General features: G+C 44.6%; 1 protein-coding gene across 2 annotated transcripts in view; it reads left to right on the forward strand.

Moving 5' to 3' along the window:
* Positions 1–1062: 1062 nt before the first annotated feature.
* Positions 1063–21936, forward strand: part of LOC121271105 (nectin-1-like) — a 35684-nt gene continuing 14810 nt past the window's right edge. Inside the window, exons 1-7 of one of the 2 annotated variants that reach the window (XM_041176859.1) lie at positions 1063–1193; positions 8506–8844; positions 9456–9749; positions 10747–10864; positions 12624–12772; positions 14213–14317; positions 15252–15280. In XM_041176859.1, the coding sequence (XP_041032793.1) occupies positions 1142–1193; positions 8506–8844; positions 9456–9749; positions 10747–10864; positions 12624–12772; positions 14213–14317; positions 15252–15280 (1086 nt within the window). In that variant the 5' untranslated portion in view covers positions 1063–1141. The remainder of the gene's footprint in view (positions 1194–8505; positions 8845–9455; positions 9750–10746; positions 10865–12623; positions 12773–14212; positions 14318–15251; positions 15281–21936) is intronic. The other variant, XM_041176860.1, reaches the window with a different exon arrangement.

Here is a 21936-nt window from a genome sequence, read left to right on the forward strand (position 1 = left end):
AAATAAGTTGCAAGAGTAATGCTGACACATGCAAACTCAAAGGAAATATCAATTTTGCTGCACTCAAATGAGGAAGTTTAGCCACAGTTTAAGCAAAGTATTAATTATGCAATCTAACTGAAAAAAATTGGCTCAATGCCAGAAGCAACTGAATGACTTTTAACAACTGAGGTGGGGGAATATCAACTGTGTTGAGGTGTTTGCACAGTGCTTCCCAGATCAAACTAGTCCTGCAAACTGACAGCATCCAACTACCAAGGGAGGCCTTGCCTGTTGAATGCTCGACTCACACTGCCCGGGACATGCAGCCCTGCAGTGTGTACTCTGGGGCCTCCCACCTGAGGGGGCAGATGTCTACATTCTCTGCTGGTGCATGGGCAGCCAGTTCAGATGGGGTGCGGGAACATTACAAAGGGTTGTCCCCGACTAAGTGTTGCAGACCAGCACATTCCAAGGCCCAGGTCTATGTGCTGAGGGATGCACTAAAGCTTGGAGCAGCCGCCAAAATGGGGGAAGGTCACTGTCTAAGACCTTTCAGCTACAGTGCACTGAGGAGCTGGGAATTGTATAGACACCTCGGGCTCTATGACTCAGATTGAATGTATGCAGTGACTACCGCATGTATCACAATTGTATGGAAGCAACTCAGAGTGCAACATCATCCATGTAGACAACTTGAACACCATTGCACTGTCTGTAACAGCCATTTTGAAATGTCCATCTCATCCCTTTAATTACATTGAAGCACCTCGGAGTGCAACGTGATCTATGTGGAAAGCCTGAATACGATTGTGCTCCCTGGGATGGCGATTTAGAAATTTTTTGGAATGCTCTTTCAGAGGTTCCCATGAATAAAGTACGTTTCTGCAGCAAAAAAATCAGGAACCTTGCTGTAAATGATTGTTGCAATAGCTGTGATAAGCAATCGGCTCTCAGCAGGAACTAATGCCGCAGGGCTGTATAGAGGGAGAGAGAAAATAAAAATTGCGCATGTATCATTTGTGACACATTTTGCTTCCTCTCTGATAAGTGCAACAGGGTGAGTTGCATTTGTCGAGTTGCTCGGCCAGCAACCCTTGGCTGTCAGCTGTCACTGGCTCCTGTAGAATTAGGAAAGGAAGACGGCTTTTCTCGCTTTAATATGACTTCGCTGGCATGGATTTCTATTGCGTGCATTGCTCTTCTCCTGTCTGGTAAGGTTCACATTTGCTATATGAATGTTGCATTTGATGCATTTTTCAAGGAACGTTCCCGCTTCCCTCTTGCTCCAAAGAGGGTAAAATGCAAAGCAAAAACAGAAACAGAAATACCTGGAAAAACTCAGCAGGTCTGGCAGCATCAGCGGAAAAGAGCAAAGTTGACGTTTCGAGTCCTCATGACCCTTCAACAGAACTAAGTAAAAATAGGAGAGGGGTGAAATATAAGCTTGTTTAAGAGGGGGGGGGGGAATTGTTGGGACAAGCAGACAGTGATAGATGGAGATAACCAAAAGCAGTCACAGACAAAAGAACAAAGAGGTGTTGAAGGTGGTGATATTATCTAAAGGAATGTGCTAATTCAGAGTAGAAGACAGGACAGATAAGGTACAGGTAGTTCTAGTGGGGGTGGGGGAATACTAAAAGGTAGAAATAAACAATAGGTGAAAATACATTTAAAAATAATGGAATTAGGTGGGAAAAGAAAAATCTATATAAATTATTGGAAAAAACAAAAAGGAGGGGGAAGAAACAGGAAGAGGGTGGGGATGGAGGAGACAGCTCATGATCTAAAATTGTTGAACTCAGTATTCAGTCCGGAAGGCTGTAAAGTACCTAGTCGGAAGATGAGGTGCTGTTCCTCCAGTTTGCGTTGAGCTTCACTGGAACAATGCAGCAGGCCAAGGACAGACATATGGGCAAGAGAGCAGGGTGGAGTGTTGAAATGGCAAGTGACAGGGAGGTCTGGGTCATGCTTGCGGACAGAACGAAGGTATTCTGCAAAGCGGTCACCCAGTATGCATTTGGTCTCTCCAATGTAGAGGAAACCGCATTGGGAGCAACTAATGCAGTAGACTAAGTTGAGGGAAGTGCAAGTGAAATGCTGCTTCACTTGAAAGGAGTGATTGGGCCCTTGGACCGTGAGGAGAGGGTAAGTGAAGGGGCAGGTGTTGCATCTTCTGCGTTTGCAATGGGAGGTGCCGTGGGAGGGGGTTGAGGAGTAGGGGGTGATGGAGGCGTGGACCAGGGTGTCCGGAGGGAATGATCCCTACGGAATGCTGCAGGGGGGGCGGTGAAGGGAAGATGTGTTTGGTGGTGGCATCATACTGGAGTTGGCGGAAGTGGTGGAGGATGATCCTTTGAATGCGGAGGCTGGTGGGGTGATAAGTGAGGACAAGGGGGACCCTATCATGTTTCTGGGAGGGAGGAGAAGGCGTGAGGGCGGATGTGCAGGAGATGGGCCGGACACGGTTGAGGGCCCTGTCAACTACCGTGGGTGGAAAACCTCGGTTAAGGAAGAAGGAGAACATGTCAGAGGAACTGTTTTTGAAGGTAGCATCATCAGAACAGATGCGACGGAGGCGAAGGAACTGAGAGAATGGGATGGAGTCCTTACAGGAAGAGGGGTGTGAGGAGCTGTAGTCGAGGTAGCTGTGGGAGTCGGTAGGCTTGTAATGGATATTGGTGGACAGTCTATCACCAGATATTGAGACAGAGAGGTCAAGGAATGGAAGGGAAGTGTCAGAGATGGACCATGTGAAAATGATGGAGGGGTGGAGATTGGAAGCAAAATTAATAAATTTTTCCAGGCCCAGACGAGAGCATGAAGCAACACCCCGAAGTAATCATCGATGTACCGGAGAAAGAGTCGTGGGAGGGGGCCGGAGTAGGACTGGAACAAGGAATGTTCCACATACCCCATAAAGAGACAGGCATAGCTGGGTCCCATGTGGGTACCCATAGCCACACCTTTTATTTGGAGGAAGTGAGAGGAGTTAAAGGAGAAATTGTTCAGTGTGAGAACAAGTTCAGATGGAGGAGAGTAGTGGTGGATGGGGATTGTTCGGGCCTCTGTTCCAGGAAGAAGCTAAGGGCCCTCAGACCATCCTGGTGGGGGATGGAGGTGTAGAGGGATTGGACATCCATTGTGAAGAGGAGACAGTTGGGGCCAGGGAACTGGAAATTGTTGATGTGACATGAGGTGTCAGAGGAATCACGAATGTAGGTGGGAAGGGACTGGACAAGGGGAGAGAGAAGGGAGTCAAGATAATGAGAAATGAGTTCCGTGGGGCAGAAACAGGCTGACATGATTGGTCTACCGGGACAGTTCTGTTTGTGGATTTTGGGTAGGAGGTAGAAGCGGGCCATCCGATGTTGGGCAACTGTCAGGTTGGAAACTGTGGGAGGAAGATCTCCAGAGGAGATGAGGTCAGAGACAGTCCTGGAAACAATGGCTTGATGTTCAGTGGTGGGGTCATGGTGCAGGGAGAGGTAGGAGGAAGTGTCTGCGAGTTGATGCTCAGCCTCCGCGAGGTAGAGGTCAGTGCGCCAGACAACACCACCCTTGTCAGCAGGTTTTATGACAATGTTAGGGTTGGACCTGAGAGAACAGAGTGCAGTAAGTTTAGGGAGGGACAAGTTAGAATGGGTGAGAGAAGCAGAGAAATTGAGATGACTACTGTCACGCCGACAGTTCTCAATGATAAGATCAATAGAAGATAAGAATCCAGAGGGAGGGGTCCAGGTGGAGGGAGAATATTGGAGCTGGGTAAAAGGATCCATTGAACGGGGAGAGGACTCCTGCCCAAAGAAGTGAGCCCGGAGACGAAGACGGCGGAAGAAGAGTTCAGCATCGTGCTGAGCCCGAAATTCATTGAGATGAGGGCATAAGGGTATGAAACTAAATCCTTTGCTGAGCACTGAATGTTCAGCGTCGGAGAGGGGAACATCAGGGGGTATGGTGAATACACAGCCGGGGCTGGGATTGAAAGATGGGGTGGGGACGGAGGGACAGGCAGGGGTGGAGGGTTTATTCCAATAATTTATATGGATTTTTCTTTTCCCACCTATTTCCATTATTTTTAAATGTATTTCCACCTGTTGTTTATTTCTACCTTTCAGTATTCCCCCACCCCCACTAGAGCTATCTGTACCTTATCTGTCCTGTCTTCTACTCTTAATTAGCATATTCCTTTAGATAATATCACCACCTTCAACACCTCTTTGTTCTTTTGTCTGTGACAGCTTTTGGTTAACTCCACCTATCACTGGCTGCTTGTCCCTACAAAACCCACCCCCCCTCCCTTAAACCAGCTTATATTTCACCCCTTTCCTATTTTTACTTAGTTCTGTTGAAGGGTCATGAGGACTCAAAATGTCAACTTTGCTCTCCTCCGCCGATGCAGCCAGACCTGCTGAGTTTTTCCAGGTATTTCTGTTTCTGTTTTTGTTTTGGATTTCCAGCATCTGCAGTTTTTTGTTTTTATCTCAGTGTAAAATGCAAGCGGACCTCTGCTGGGTGAGAAAATACAGACGCCGGCTCCTGCGAACTGGATGTATTGAATAGGTAGCGATCGTACAGAGGAACATACAAAATAGGAGCAGGGAAAGGCCATTCGGCCCTTTGAGTCTGCTCCACTATCCAACAAAATGCGGTGGTAATGGCGTGTGGTATTGTTGCTGGACTAGTCATCCAGAGACCCAGAGTAATGCTCTGGGGGCTTGGGATTTGAATCCTAGTATAGGAGATGGTGGAATTTGAATTCAATAGGGATCTGGAATTAAAATCCTAATGATGGCCATGACACCATTTGTTAAAAAAACAAAATTCCATTTAGGGAAGGAACATGCTTACCTGGTCTGGCCTTCATGTGATTCCAAACCCACAGCAATGTGGTTGACTCTTAAATGCCCCCCCTCAACTCAGGATGGCCAATAAATGCTGGCTTGGCCAACAATGCCTGCATTCCATGAACAAATAAAAAAAAGTCATGGCTGATCTGTTTGTGTTTTGAGTTCCACATTCCCACCTACCCCCAATAACCTTTGATGCCCTTGCCTAACAAGAAGCTATTTACCTCTGCCTTAAAAATATTCAGTGATGCTGCTTTCTGACGCACAATCCTCTGAGAGAAAAAAATTCTCCTCATCTCTGTCCTAAAAGGGCGCCCCCTAATTTTAAAATGGTGCCCCCTAGTTCTGGACTCACCCACAAGGGGAAACATCCTTTCTAAGTCCACCTTCTCAAGGCCCTTCAGGATCTTGTATACTTCAATCAAATCATCTCTCACTCTTCTAAACTCCAGTGGAAACATCATTCAACAACGTTTTGCACTGTCGAGGTCTACTTGTGACTCAGCAAATGTGGCCAATATCTTAGTGACTGGTAGCAACAATGTCCAGATCCCAAATAGAGAAATGTGATCACCAGGCAGTTAACCATCACCAACCATCTGGATGGAGGTGGTTGCAGAGGACACGTAGTGCAGAATGAGGCCATTCAGCCCATCATACCCGCACTGGTTCCTTTAAGAGTCTTCAGTTAGCCGTTCCTGGGATGAGGGTCTTGTTTCTCATTCATGGGATGTGGACATCACTGGCTAGGCCAGACTTTGTTGCCCATCCCTAATTGCCACTTGAGAAGGTGGTGGTGAGCTGCCTTTTTGAACCGCTGCAGCCCCTATGGTGTAGGTACACCCACAGTGCTGTTAGGGAGGGAGGTCCAGGATTTTGACCCAGCGACAGTGAAGGAATGATGATATATTTCCAAGTCAGGATGGTGAGTGGCTTGGAGGGGAACTTCCAGGTGGTGGAGCTCCCATGTGCCTGCTGCCCTTGTCCTTCTAGATGATAGTCGTCATGGGTTTGGAAGGTGCTGTCGAAAGAGGCTTGGTAAGTTCCTTAGCCTATGAAGAAATGTTGAGCAGGTTGGGCCTATATCCAATAGCGTTTAGGAGAATGAGAGGTGATCTTACTGAAACAGATAAAATCCTGATGGGGACTTTATAAGGTCGATACCAGGAGGATGTTTCATCTTGTGGAGATATTGTGTGGAATTTATCAGATAAATCATAGACGTGCTTGGCAGGCAATGCCCATAGATATTCTCTCCCCATATTGTTCGTGACCCCCTTCAACACCAATCAACCAGCTCAGTCAGGCCTAACCCACACCCACTCTCATTGAACTGTGTAACCTTGTTCAGCTGCTCCCCCACTCGGTCCCTAATAACAGATCCCAATCGCTTCCCGACAACCGAAATTCAACTGACAGATCCCTCGTTCCCTCGTGTGTTGCTCGCTGCTGCCTCTCCATTGCAATTACGATTGTAAGTATTCAATGGCTGGGAGGCCGGATTCCCAAAGCTTTGAAAAATTGTGAGAGAAGTCACCTTCAATTTCCCCCTAGGAACATGTCAGACCCTTGAGATTTTCCCACCTTATTGCCTGTGATTTGCCGCTGCCATTCCTTAAATGCAAATTGAATCCACTAATTCAAGTATTTTTGGTGGTGGCATAGTGGTATTTCACTGGACTAGTAACCCCAATACCCATAAAATCTGGGCTCAAATCCCACCACACAGCAACATTTATGTTCAATGAAAAGGAAAAATCTGGAATTAAAAGTCTATTGATTGTTAATCAGGTTCACTAATGGCCTGGCCTGATGAGTCTAATATAGTTACCCAATGAAATGACCTAACAAGCCACTCAGTTCTCAAGGGCAATAAATGATGCCCCAGCCAGTGATGCCATGAATAAATAAAAAAGACTTCATCTTTCCCCCACTGTGAAAACTTATTTAGCAAGTCTATTTAGTCTACTGTGTAGATGTTTAAAATGGGCCCAGATTCCCCCACTAGTCACTTAATATCCAACCTAGCTGTTCTTAGGCCCTTCCTGCACCTCTTATTAGGCTTTGTTATTTTAGTTATAATTGTCCCTATTTGTTGGATTTACATCTTTTTTAGTATTTGAGCACCTTTTATCAGTTGTACCACAATAGGAATTGGATACAATAAAGTGCAACTTAAGCTCTCTGTTCCTCACCAATAAAAGTCAATGAGAAAGAGTCTTAGTAATATAACCACTTCATAGAAATAAAACTGTAACCTAGAACTATACAGATACCAGATAAAAGTGCTGGAAAATGCCATTGGGGTAAGCTGAGAAAAATTACCTGATTTATGAAGAACTGTAAAATTAATCAGAACAATGACAGAGAAACATTTTGAAATAGGACCAAATGCTTTTTTTTAATTCATTCACAGGATGTGGGCTTCGCTGGCTGGGCCCAGCATTTTTTACTCGTCCCTAGTTGCCCTTAAGAAGTTGGTGGTGAGTTACCTCCTTGAACCGCTGCAGTCCATGTGGTGTAGGTACACCCACTGTGCTGTTAGGAGGGGAGCTCCAGGATTTTGACCCAGTGACAGTGAAGGAATGGCTGATATATTTCCAAGTCAGGATGGTGTGTGGCTGGGAAGGGAATTTCCAGGTGGTGGTCTTCCCATCTATCTGTTCTTCTAGGTGGTAGTGGTTGTGGGTTTAGAAGGTGCTGTCTAAGAAGACTTGATGCATTCCTGCGGTGCATCTTGTAGATGGTACACACTGCTGTTACTGTGCGTCGGTGGTGGAGGGAGTGAATGTTTGTGGATGGGGTGCCAATCAAGTGGGCTGCTTTGTCCTGGACAATGTCAAGCTTCTTGAGTGTTGTGGGAGCTGCACTCATCCAGGAAAGTGGGGAGTATTCCATCACACTCCTGACATGTGCCTTGTAGATGGTGGACAGGCTTTGGGGAGTCATGAAGTGAGTTAATCATCGCATGATTCTTAGCCTCTGGATTGCTCTTGTAGCCACAGTATTTTTATGTCCAGCTAGTCCAGTACAGTTTCTGGTCAATGGTAACCCCAAGGATGTTGACAGTGGGGGATTCAGTGATGGTAATGCCATTGAACATCAAGGGGAGATGGCTGGATTCTCTCTTGTTGGAGATGGTCATTGTCTGGCACTTGTGTGGCGTGAATGGTACTTGTCACTTCTCAGCCCAAGCCTGGATATTGTCCAGGTCTTGCTGCATTTGGACATGGGCGGCTTCAGTATCTGAAGAGTCTTATGCTAAAGCCAAAAATATTAATGAAAGCGAAATCGCCCAAGGAAAAATGAGTTCTTTATTTAGCATATGAAAAGCAACATCGGAACGGGGGAGGCCATTCAGCCCCTCGATCGTGCGCCGCCATTCAGTTGCTCTGCTTGACATTCAGTACTGCTGGTGCCAGTGCGGCTGAATATCGGGCCGAGCGGAGAATGGGCGAGTCACGGTATATCGCACGTTTAATGCGACCGCCAGGGACCAGATTTCCCCCGGGCGGAGCCTTGTGGGCAGGCTGTCGGACAGGTGTAGCTGCACTTTCTTACTCCTCACATATGCCTGTTGAGGATTTAATGTTCCTTGGGGGCCTCTGATTCGGATTGAGGAGAAATCAGTTACCAATGTGTTTCCTAACCCCGCCAATTATTGTTGTTCCTGCAGCTACAACCAGTAACCACGTTACAGCTGTGACCCTTACCGCTCTTGTTGGGACTGAGGTACTGCTTCCATGCCAGATAACACAAAGCAACTCAAATTTGACACAGATCCAATGGAAAAAGGTCACTGAGAATAAATCCTTCGCAGTGTATAATCCTAAATTCGGGATATCAGTCCCAGATGAAAGGTACTCCAGTCGGGTCGTTTTCAGAAACCATTCACCGCTGGACGGATCAATTCTATTGAAGGCTCTGGAGATGGAGGATCAGGGAATGTATATTTGCGTGATCAATCTATTCCCTCAGGGAATAGATAAGAAAGTAATGAATCTAACGATTTTAGGTGTGTATTCTACATGGAGCATTGTTCACGTGAAGATTCATCTGTGGGGAAATGTGATGTTCATGCAGAGAGGGGGAGGGCCAAAGACACCCACTTGCTCCCCCCCGCCCCCCGCCTAAAGATGGGGGCAGTGCCCAGAGCCAAGCCAGTTTCTCACACGTTGCTGCATTTCCACCCAACTACCCAACCCTCTCAAAACCCAGTACTCCGACCATTTCCTTTGGTCCTTCCGCACCCAGCAGCCCCCACAACACCCATCGCCAGTCCCAGACCCATCTAAGACCCATCCCTTTGGCACCATATGTAGGGCATAAGCACAAGTTGGATCTGACTGAGAGCAATAACGTGGCTGAACTGAGACCAATCGCTTTACTTCTTATATTCCTGCTCATTCCTTCCATTCCCCCATTGCCTTTGTCCCTCTCTCCTCACTTTCTTACCTCAGTCCCCTCTTTACCCGTAACATCATCCATGATGCATTTGGGACATTTGATGGAGACATGTAAATATTGACAGGATCTGGTTTCTGTATCTTTTTGCTCCGGATTAATTGTAAGCTCCTGACATGTTTGAAACAGACGTTGAGTTAATTTCTTGTTTATCTCCCCAAGCAATTCCCAATAACAGGGCGATCCCGGTTCCTGCACGGACTGCTGATTCAGAAGTGCCAGTGGCAAATTGTACTTCAGCCTACGGGAACCCAGCAGCCGAGATCACGTGGATTTCCGGTTCCCATGGAAACTATACAACAACCCTGATTGAAAACAACAATGGGACAGCAACTGTTATCAGCCTATACAAGATGGCACCCAATGACTATGATGATGGTCAAACAGTAACGTGTATTATCTCCCACCCAGCATCAAACAGCACAGATAATTACACGATAAAATTATCGATCCTCTGTAAGTTCCGTATACAAAGAAAATTAATTCCAATAGTCGCTTGGGAGGACAGAACTTGAGTATTGCAGAAAAAAAGAGGCACGTTGAAGCTTTTCACCTTTCACTCATCAGGACACCTAGCAATAATACCGATATAAGGTGAAAACAACAATTTATACTGCATGTGAAGAGAGTGCTGGTTGTTTGGCAAGCGGACTCTGATTGGGCTCTGTGTATTAATATATGTAGCTTCCTGTACACACAAGCACACACACGTTGTTTTCCCTTTATTTTGGTATTCTTGCAAAGACAAAAATCTTCCACATGTCTCTTTTTTCCAGCAATACACAAATAATGTAATCCAATTCAAAGTGCGCTGCCGTTGAGGAACAAGACAGCAAGCTCCTCCCCTAACTAGAGAAGTATTAAACTTCCCTCACTGGCTGAATTGACATTTTCTGGATATCCTCGATTCCAGGATTGCTGGGCCGGTTCAATGTGACCGGTTGTGGTTGATTCGCCAGCCGCCCATTTGTAAACCCCAGCCGCACATATTAAATAATTCAGGAGCGATCATTTTCTTCGGGAGGTTAGAGTTAAGGGAGCTTGCATCATTTTCTGGGCGTAAAGACTTGTTTGCAGCAATTTGGGGTCACTTCAACTTTGGACGGTTAGGCTGAGTGGGGTGTTTTCCAACGTGGAAGTTGCTCTATCAATGCAGCCGGATGTTGCAGTTCAGAATGAACCTCATGGCCTGAATCATGGGTAATCGGAGCAAGCAGCGACTTTCAAGCGACATGTTAAACTGCGGTGGTTTTCCTTTGAGGTTATCATTGCTGCACACAAGACATGTGATTCACTCAACATGAATGGCAAAGACTGTTTTAAATATGTGGACGGGCCAGAGCTACTGACCTGCCATTTCCTGCCACTCTGGCCTGTTGTACAAAAGCACCAATGTGAATTCTCTACTGTGTTGGATGTACTGACCACATGAACACAATAATTTCCTCTCTAGATCCACCAGAAGTGACCATAACAGGTTATGATGGCAACTGGAGTGAAAACACAAGGGATGTTACCCTCAATTGCGAGGCCAAAGCCAATCCCCCAGCAACAAATTACACTTGGTCACGGTAAATATGCGCTTCATTTATTAAGAATTGCATTGTGTATATTTTCAAAACTGTGTAGATCATGGATCGCTCAGATCCTTTCATACGGTTTGTGATGTGGTTATTGAACTGGAAATAGGCCTCTCCGCACGGGTTTTGTTTACATGTCTCTGCTTTAAGGGAAACATTTGTGAAAAAGCTGTGGTCATGCGAGGGAGTTTAACATGAGCCTTCACTGACTGACTCTGTACCTCAGTGGCCTTCAGAAAGGCCAAACTGAGGATCTGTGACCCGTGGGCAGGTAGATACAGATTGTTGGAGCAGCAAGAGGCCATTTGCTGAACTAGTGTGGTAATAAGTTTTGCATACTTGAGATGCAGAAAGGCCAACTGAATCGCAAAGGAACACCAACACACTTCCAATTTTATGCCTCGCTATTTGGGTTCCTGAAAAAAATAAATTGCGTTAAAAAACCTGGAGATCCATTTAAAATGTGTTTCCTACAAAATACAAGTGGACCGAAATAACCACTTGTATCTTGGGGGTAAATTTTTCCTTGGGTCAGTTAAGGACATGGTGGATAGAGTGAACATCGCGAGTGACCAGACACAGCATTAAGAATGAATCTGCCTCTGCTTGCCAAGGTAGCACAGATGGAGAAGGATAAAATGTAGTGTGTGTAAGATCATCATGTAGGCAATATTTATGAATGAGATGATGGGGGTAGTGGGGGGCGGTGGGATTGAATGGCTTTAATATGGGGGTAAATATTGACCACAATACAGGAGTGTGTGTAGAACGGGCCAAGCAGCCCAGGTGGAAAAGAGCTGATAAACCCAGCCCTGGGGAGAGGCCCCAAATGCAGGAGGACTTCAACAAACAGCGATGAGCGGTACTGTTGTATGATGTTCTGTACCAGAAAAATTTCAGATTATTTACATTATGGGCGACTTTGGGAAACAGCAAAATATAGGATTGGTCACCCATGATAAGTTGTTTGTTATCACCATCGCCTGAATGGGGTATTTGACATTGTCTAGTTTCTTCACTGGTTTTCTTCAATCCTCCACCATCCACATCTCAGTGCTATCCACCCATTCAGTTCTTCATCTTCCTCTTCACTTTTTACCTTCAATCCTCCTTCAGTTGAGGACAGGTCTTCGTTTCTGATCTCTGTACTTGCTCATCATTCTGTCTCTGCCTGTACTTGGCAACCCTTTTGATTCCTGAACTTCTGCTCTTGACCAAAGCCACTCTTTGACCTTCCTGTCCATCCAGCTGATTCTGAGCATCCTCCGCCAAACCCACATTTCAAAATCCCTAATCCCCCTCTCATCCTGTTTCCACAGAGTCCAAATCTCACATGCAATGGATGCAAAACTCTACTCTGTTGACCGTACCAGATATTTTCTTTTCCAGCTATACGCTGATGCTTTTGGATTTACAGGGGCTAGTTAAATCACTGTTCATGCCTCATGCTAATCTACCTGGATTGCATTCTTGGGTATAACTTTGGTGTTTATCATCAAGTCAATGTACTTGAAATTGTCCCTCTATCTCAGTACTTCCAATCTTGACTTTCCCATTGCTATTTAGAGCCAGAACATTGGTCTTTAACTCATTTATCTCATATATGTCATTCATGCCCTACTATACACCATGACCAACATCCCATACCATCCAGCGATACAATCTGGTGGAGCGTATATGCTTTTTGGAGGCCAGAGCTAATATTCATCACCTAGGCATTAATTACATGTGCATCGTTGGCTCTCCCAAGGTTACCAGAAGGAGTGGAGGCTAGAAATGCAAGTGTATTCATAAAGGAAGTGAGCAATTTGATGAATGGGACCTGGACCTGTGAAGCTACCAACTCATTTGGGACAGGGAAAGGCAAACTGGAAATAATATTAAAAGACACCACTAAAGGTAGGTACATGTAAATAAAGTGATAGAAAGGGCCAAATTCCCTTTCATTTTGTTAACGTAAGCGTAAGTGCTGGAATTTAATAAATGGCCACTCATGAAATTAGGTCATTGGGATGATGAGTTCACTTTGAGATCTGTGGAAATCATGGAGGGTGCTATAAAAATGCAACTTCTTTATTTCAACGAGCGATAGATCCTCAGACCCCAAATGCCAGCCATGTTTTCAGCACCCACCATTTGTCCATCTTTACCCTGAATCTTGTCGAGGTCCTGTTGCTTTATAAACCCTGATAACCAGTGGCCTTAGCCAACCTGAAGATTTTTTAAAAATTCTTTCATGATTTGTAGGTATCGCTGGCTGAGCCAGCATTTATTTCCCGCCTCTCATCACCCTTGAGAAGGTGGTGGTGAGCTGCCTTCTTGAACAGCTGCAGTCCCTGTGGTGTAGATACACCCACAGTGCTGTTAGGGAGGGAGTTCCAATATTTTGACCCAGAGACAGTGAAGGAACGGCCGACATATTTCCAAGTCAGGATGGTGAGTGACTCAGAGCGGAACTTGCAGGCGGTGGTGTCCCCACGTGGCTGCAATCCTTGTCCTTCTAGATGGTAGAGATGGTGAGTTTGGAAGGTGCTGTCTGAGGATCCTTGGCGAGTTGCTGCAGTGCATCTTGTAGATGGTACACACTGCTGTAACTGTGCGTCGGTGGTGGAGGGAGTGAATGTTTGTGGATGGGGTGCCAATCAAGCGGGGCTGCTTTGTCCTGGATGGTGTCGAGCTTCTTGAGTGTTGTGGGAGCTGCACTCATCCAGGCAAGTGGGGACTATCCATCACACTCCTGCATTGTGCCTTGTAGATGAAGTATATTAATTATATATGAAGGTACTTTTCAAATAGTCTCTTTCATTTCCATACGGCTAGAAAGGCAGATTTTTCTGCTCATTTGCCTGCAATTACAGGATTGCTTGGGCTCCTCGAGTACAGGGAATTTGGTTCATTTTGAGGACACATCTGAAGGATTTTATTGTATTCCCTCACACGAGACAATGGAATACCATGAGCTATTTCCTGTTGATCATCCTGGCCTAATTCTAAGGGCCATTGAAAAAATAATTAATCAGCACATGAATCGGGATGTAATTGCATTTCCCTTGTGTTTTCCCTTTAACTATATCCTCATTGAAGCTTCTTTCTTATTCTTCCACGGGATATGGGCATCGCTGGCTAGGCCAGCATTGATTTCCCAGTCCTAATTGCCCTTGAGAAGGTGATGCAAACAACATCCCCCACCAAACCTGGTAATCAAAGAGGCGCGAGGGAGAGCTGCAATAATTACTGTCCACAATCAGTGTACATGACTTACCACCGAGCCTATCCCGTCAGCTCCAATTCCCATTTTCAATGACATTGTCCTTATTTCTTTCAAATCCAATTCCATAGGCAAACCTGAATTTTTATACATGATCAAAATAGCGGCTCCTGTGGTGGGTGTTGTTCTCATTGTGTTGACCGTGGCATTAATTTGGAGGAAGCGACAAACTCAAGGTAAAGGGAATTTTTTTTTAAGCTTGCTTTAGTGCATTGATCACTTAGATATCTGTTGCAACCAGTGGAGTTGCATACCATGTGAGGAGTGCAATGCACGCACTATGCAATACCGCCCATTTTACATGCCCCTTTGTGATGAATCTCCGCAGTCCATCCATTGTTGATTTTGACAAGGAATGAATGGTATTCATTAGCATATGCAATAATTATTTTTTCTTTAATTTATTACTGGGATATGGGCGTCACTGCCTAGGCCAAAATTTATTGCCTATCCCGATTGCTCTTGCTCAGAGGGCATTTCAGAGTCAACCACATTGCTGTGGGTCTGGAGTCACATGTAGACCAGGCCAGGAAAGGACAGCAGATTTCCTTTCCTAAAGGGCGTTAGTGACCCAGATGGGGTTTTTTTACAACAATTGTAAAGTTATCATCAGACTTTTAATTCGGGTTTCCATTGAATTCAAATTTCTCCCACCTGCCGTGGGAGGATTCAAACCCGGGTGTCTCCAGAGCATTAGCCTGGGACTCTGGATTGCTAGCCCAGTGACAAATAACATGAAGTCATCGCGTCCCCCAACCGGAAATGCCGGAAATACCGAGCAGGTCATGCAGTGTCACTAGAGAGGGAAACAGAGTTGCCGTTTTGGGCCTCTGACCGTTCATCAGAACAAGGAAAAGTGCTCAGTTCCAATCAGGAAGACCGGAGCGAGCAAATGGCAACTGGTTTGCTGATGGACAGTTGTCATGGAAAGAGGAGGGGAGATTGGGAGAGGGAGGGTTCTTAAGTGAACTTCATTTAGCAAAAGAGGAAATAGGTAAAAGAGAGAGCCCACAGAAAGTACAACCATATGAAATGTGAACATTTTGACTATATATTTTGGTAAAGTTTAGATTAATCAGTGTAAATTATACTTTTCTTCCAATTGCATAGAAAGACGTGTCAACACCTCTCAAACTCAGGTATGTATTTGAATTAATTCGTTTATGTTAAATGCAGTGTTTGCATTAATTCGTGTATGTTAAATTCAGTGTTTCCTCTAACTCGGGTATGTTAAATGCAGTGTTTGCTCTAAATTGGGTATGTTAAATGCAGGGTTTGCACTAACTCGGGCATGTTAAATGCAGTGTTTGCACTAACTCGGGCACGTTAAATGCAGTGTTTGCACTAACTCGGGCATGTTAAATGCAGTGTTTGCACTAACTCGGGCATGTTAAATGCAGTGTTTGCACTGACTCGGGCATGTTAAATGCAGTGTTTGCACTGACTCGGGCATGTTAAATGCAGTGTTTGCACTGACTCGGGCATGTTAAATGCAGTGTTTGCACTGACTCGGGCATGTTAAATGCAGTGTTTGCACTGACTCGGGCATGTTAAATGCAGTGTTTGCACAGACTCGGGCATGTTAAATGCAGTGTTTGCAGTAACTCGGGCATGTTAAATGCAGTGTTTGCACTAACTCGGGTATGTTAAATGCAGAGTTTGCACTAACTCAGATATGTTAAATGCAGAGCTTGCACTAACTCGGGCATGTTAAATGCAGAGCTTGCACTAACTCGGGCATGTTAAATGCAGTGTTTGCACTAACTCGGGCATGTTAAATGCAGTGTTTGCATTAACTCGGGCATGTTAAATGCAGTGTTTGCATTAACTCAGGCATGTTAAATGCAGTGTTTGCATTAACTCGGGCATGTTAAATGCAGTGTTTGCATTAACTCGGGCATGTTAAATGCAGTGTTTGCATTAACTCGGGCATGTTAAATGCAGTGTTTGCATTAACTCGGGCATGTTAAATGCAGTGTTTGCATTAACTTGGGCATGTTAAATGCAGTGTTTGCACTAACTCGGGCACGTTAAATGCAGTGTTTGAACTAAGTCGGCCACGTTAAATGCAGTGTTTGCACTAAGTCGGCCATGTTAAATGCAGTGTTAGCACTGACTCGGGCATGTTAAATGCAGTGTTTGCACTGACTCGGGCATGTTAAATGCAGTGTTTGCACTGACTCGGGCATGTTAAATGCAGTGTTTGCACTGACTCGGGCATGTTAAATGCAGTGTTTGCACTGACTCGGGCATGTTAAATGCAGTGTTAGCACTGACTCGGGCATGTTAAATGCAGTGTTAGCACTGACTCGGGCATGTTAAATGCAGTGTTAGCACTGACTCGGGCATGGTAAAAGCAGTGTTTGCAATGACTCGGGCATGGTAAAAGCAGTGTTTGCAATGACTCGGGCATGTTAAATGCAGTGTTTGCTCTGACTCGGGCATGTTAAAAGCAGTGTTTGCAGTAGCTCGGGTATGTTAAATGCAGTAACTCAGGTATGTTAAATGCAGTGTTTGCACTAACTCTGGTATGTTAAATGCAGTGTTTGCATTAATTCGTGCATGTTAAATGCAGTGTTTGCATTAACACGGGTATGTTAAATGCAGTGCTTGCAGTAGCTCGGGTATGTTAAATGCAGTGTTTGCTCTGACTCGGGCATGTTAAAAGCAGTGTTTGCAGTAGCTCGGGTATGTTAAATGCAGTAACGCAGGTATGTTAAATGCAGTGTTTGCACTAACTCGGGCATGTTAAATGCAGTGTTTGCATTAATTCGTGCATGTTAAATGCAGTGTTTGCATTAACACGGGTATGTTAAATGCAGAGCTTGCAGTAGCTCGGGTATGTTAAATGCAGTGACTCGGGTATGTTAAATGCAGTGTTTGCTCTAACTCGGGTATGTTAAATGCAGTGCTTGCAAAAACTCAGATATGTTTAATGCAGTGTTTGCAGTAACTCGGGTATGTTAAATGCAGTATTTGCACTAACTTGGGTATGTTAAATGCAGTGTTTGCACTAACTCGGGCATGTTAAATGCAGTGTTTGCACTAACTCGGGTATGTTAAATGAAATGTTTGCACTAACTCGGGTGTATTAAATGCAGTGTTTGCACTAACTCGGGTGTGTTAAATGCAGTGTTTGCACTAACTCGAGCGTGTTAAATGCAGTGTTTGCACTAACTCGGGCGTGTTAAATGCAGTGTTTGCACTAACTCGGGCGTGTTGAATGCAGTGTTTGCATTAACTCGGGCATGTTGAATGCAGTGTTTGCATTAACTCGGGCATGTTGAATGCAGTGTTTGCATTAACTCGGGCATGTTGAATGCAGTGTTTGCATTAACTCGGGCATGTTGAATGCAGTGTTTGCATTAACTCGGGCATGTTGAATGCAGTGTTTGCATTAACTCAGGCATGTTGAATGCAGTGTTTGCATTAACTCGGGCATGTTGAATGCAGTGTTTGCATTAACTCGGGCATGTTGAATGCAGTGTTTGCATTAACTCGGGCATGTTGAATGCAGTGTTTGCATTAACTCGGGCATGTTGAATGCAGTGTTTGCATTAACTCGGGCATGTTGAATGCAGTGTTTGCATTAACTCAGGCATGTTGAATGCAGTGTTTGCATTAACTCGGGCAGTTTAAATGCAGTGTTTGCACTGACTTGGGCATGTTAAATGCAGTGTTTGCACTAACTCGGGCATGTTAAATGCAGTGTTTGCATTAGCTCAGGCATGTTAAATGCAGTAACTCGGGTATGTTAAATGCAGTGATTGCACTAACTTGGGTATGTTAAATGCAGTGTTTGCAATAGCTCGGTTATGTTAAATGCAGTTACTCCAGTATGTTAAATGCAGTGTTTGCACTAACTCGGGCATGTTAAATCCAGTGTTTGCACTAACTCGGGTATGTTAACTGCAGTGTTGCAGTAGCTCCGGTATGTTAAATGCAGTGTTTGCTCTAACTTGGGCATGTTAAATGCAGTGTTTGCACTAACTCGGGCATGTTAAATGCAGCGTTTGCATTAACTTGGTCATGCTAAATGCAACGTTTGCATTAACTTGGGCATGTTAAATGCAGCATTTGCATTAACTCGGCCATGTTAAATGCAGCGTTTGCATTAACTCGGCCATGTTAAATGCAGCGTTTGCACTAACTCGGGCATGTTAAATGCAGCGTTTGCACTAACTCGGGCATGTTAAATGCAGCGTTTGCACTAACTCGGGCATGTTAAATGCAGCGTTTGCACTAACTCGGGCATGTTAAATGCAGCGTTTGCATTTACACGGGTATGTTAAATGCAGTGCTTGCAGTAGCTCGGGTATGTTAAATGCAGTGTTTGCACTGACTCGGGCATGTTAAAAGCAGTGTTTGCAGTAGCTCGGGTATGTTAAATGCAGTAGCTCGGGTATGTTAAATGCAGTAACTCGGGCATGTTAAATGCAGTGTTTGCATTAATTCGTGCATGTTAAATGCAGTGTTTGCATTAACACGGGTATGTTAAATGCAGTGCTTGCAGTAGCTCGGGTATGTTAAATGCAGTGACTCGGGTATGTTAAATGCAGTGTTTGCTCTAACTCGGGTATGTTAAATGCAGTGTTTGCACTAACTCAGATATGTTTAATGCAGTGTTTGCAGTAACTCGGGTATGTTAAATGCAGTATTTGCACTGACTTGGGAATGTTAAATGCAGTGTTTGCACTAACTCGGGTATGTTAAATGAAGTGTTTGCACTAACTCGGGTGTGTTAAATGCAGTGTTTGCACTAACTCGGGTGTGTTAAATGCAGTGTTTGCACTAACTCGAGCGTGTTAAATGCAGTGTTTGCACGAACTCGGGCATGTGAAATGCAGTGTTTGCACTAACTCGGGCATGTTGAATGCAGTGTTTGCACTAACTCAGGCATGTTGAATGCAGTGTTTGCACTAACTCGGGCATGTTGAATGCAGTGTTTGCATTAACTCGGGCATGTTGAATGCAGTGTTTGCATTAACTCGGGCATGTTGAATGCAGTGTTTGCATTAACTCGGGCATGTTGAATGCAGTGTTTGCATTAACTCGGGCATGTTGAATGCAGTGTTTGCATTAACTCGGGCATGTTGAATGCAGTGTTTGCATTAACTCGGGCATGTTGAATGCAGTGTTTGCATTAACTCGGGCATGTTGAATGCAGTGTTTGCATTAACTCGGGCATGTTGAATGCAGTGTTTGCATTAACTCGGGCATGTTGAATGCAGTGTTTGCATTAACTCGGGCATGTTGAATGCAGTGTTTGCATTAACTCGGGCATGTTGAATGCAGTGTTTGCATTAACTCGGGCATGTTGAATGCAGTGTTTGCATTAACTCGGGCATGTTGAATGCAGTGTTTGCATTAACTCGGGCATGTTGAATGCAGTGTTTGCATTAACTCGGGCAGTTTAAATGCAGTGTTTGCACTGACTTGGGCATGTTAAATGCAGTGTTTGCACTAACTCGGGCATGTTAAATGCAGTGTTTGCATTAACTCGGGCATGTTAAATGCAGTAACTCGGGTATGTTAAATGCAGTGTTTGCACTAACTTGGGTATGTTAAATGCAGTGTTTGCAATAGCTGCGTTATGTTAAATGCAGTTACTCCAGTATGTTAAATGCAGTATTTGCACTAACTCGGGCATGTTAAATCCAGTGTTTGCACTAACTCGGGCATGTTAAATCCAGTGTTTGCACTAACTCGGGCATGTTAAATCCAGTGTTTGCACTAACTCGGGTATGTTAATTGCAGTGTTTGCAGTAGCTCCGGTATGTTAAATGCAGTGTTTGCTCTAACTTGGGCATGTTAAATGCAGTGTTTGCACTAACTCGGGCATGTTAAATGCAGCGTTTGCATTAACTTGGTCATGCTAAATGCAACGTTTGCATTAACTTGGGCATGTTAAATGCAGCATTTGCATTAACTCGGCCATGTTAAATGCAGCGTTTGCACTAACTCGGGCATGTTAAATGCAACGTTTGCACTAACTCAGGCATGTTAAATGCAGCATTTGCACTAACTCGGGCATGTTAAATGCAGCGTTTGCACTAACTCGGGCATGTTAAATGCAGCGTTTGCATTTACATGGGCATGTTAAATGCAGCGTTTGCATTTACATGGGTATGTTAAATGCAGTGTTTGCATTAACACGGGTATGTTAAATGCAGTGCTTGCAGTAGCTCGGGTATGTTAAATGCAGTGACTCGGGTATGTTAAATGCAGTGTTTGCTCTAACTCGGGTATGTTAAATGCAGTGCTTGCACTAACTCAGATATGTTTAATGCAGTGTTTGCAGTAACTCGGGTATGTTAAATGCAGTGTTTGCACTAACTCGGGTATGTTAAATGCAGTGTTTGCACTAACTCGGGCATGTTAAATGCAGTGTTTGCACTAACTCGGGTATGTTAAATGAAGTGTTTGCACTAACTCGGGTGTGTTCAATGCAGTGTTTGCACTAACTCGGGTGTGTTAAATGCAGTGTTTGCACTAACTCGAGCGTGTTAAATGCAGTGTTTGCACTAACTCGGGCGTGTTAAATGCAGTGTTTGCACTAACTCGGGCATGTTGAATGCAGTGTTTGCACTAACTCGGGCATGTTGAATGCAGTGTTTGCATTAACTCGGGCATGTTGAATGCAGTGTTTGCATTAACTCGGGCATGTTGAATGCAGTGTTTGCATTAACTCGGGCATGTTGAATGCAGTGTTTGCATTAACTCGGGCATGTTGAATGCAGTGTTTGCATTAACTCGGGCATGTTGAATGCAGTGTTTGCATTAACTCGGGCATGTTGAATGCAGTGTTTGCATTAACTCGGGCATGTTGAATGCAGTGTTTGCATTAACTCGGGCATGTTGAATGCAGTGTTTGCATTAACTCGGGCATGTTGAATGCAGTGTTTGCATTACCTCGGGCATGTTGAATGCAGTGTTTGCATTAACTCGGGCAGTTTAAATGCAGTGTTTGCACTGACTTGGGCATGTTAAATACAGTGTTTGCACTAACTCGGGCATGTTAAATGCAGTGTTTGCATTAGCTCGGACATGTTAAATGCAGTAACTCGGGTATGTTAAATGCAGTGTTTGCACTAACTTGGGTATGTTAAATGCAGTGTTTGCAATAGCTCGGTTATGTTAAATGCAGTTACTCCAGTATGTTAAATGCAGTGTTTGCACTAACTCGGGCATGTTAAATCCAGTGTTTGCACTAACTCGGGCATGTTAAATCCAGTGTTTGCACTAACTCGGGTATGTTAACTGCAGTGTTTGCAGTAGCTCCGGTATGTTAAATGCAGTGTTTGCTCTAACTTGGGCATGTTAAATGCAGTGTTTGCACTAACTCGGGCATGTTAAATGCAGCGTTTGCATTAACTTGGTCATGCTAAATGCAACGTTTGCATTAACTTGGGCATGTTAAATGCAGCATTTGCATTAACTGGGCCATGTTAAATGCAGCGTTTGCACTAACTCGGGCATGTTAAATGCAGCATTTGCACTAACTCGGGCATGTTAAATGCAGCATTTGCACTAACTCGGGCATGTTAAATGCAGCGTTTGCACTAACTCGGGCATGTTAAATGCAGCGTTTGCACTAACTCGGGCATGTTAAATGCAGCATTTGCACTAACTCGGGCATGTTAAATGCAGCGTTTGCATTTACACGGGTATGTTAAATGCAGTGCTTGCAGTAGCTCGGGTATGTTAAATGCAGTGTTTGCACTGACTCGGGCATGTTAAATGCAGTGTTTGCTCTGACTCGGGCATGTTAAAAGCAGTGTTTGCAGTAGCTCGG

The sequence above is a fragment of the Carcharodon carcharias genome, chromosome 29, assembly GCF_017639515.1.
Source record: "Carcharodon carcharias isolate sCarCar2 chromosome 29, sCarCar2.pri, whole genome shotgun sequence".
Classification (NCBI taxonomy): Eukaryota; Metazoa; Chordata; class Chondrichthyes; order Lamniformes; family Lamnidae; genus Carcharodon; species Carcharodon carcharias.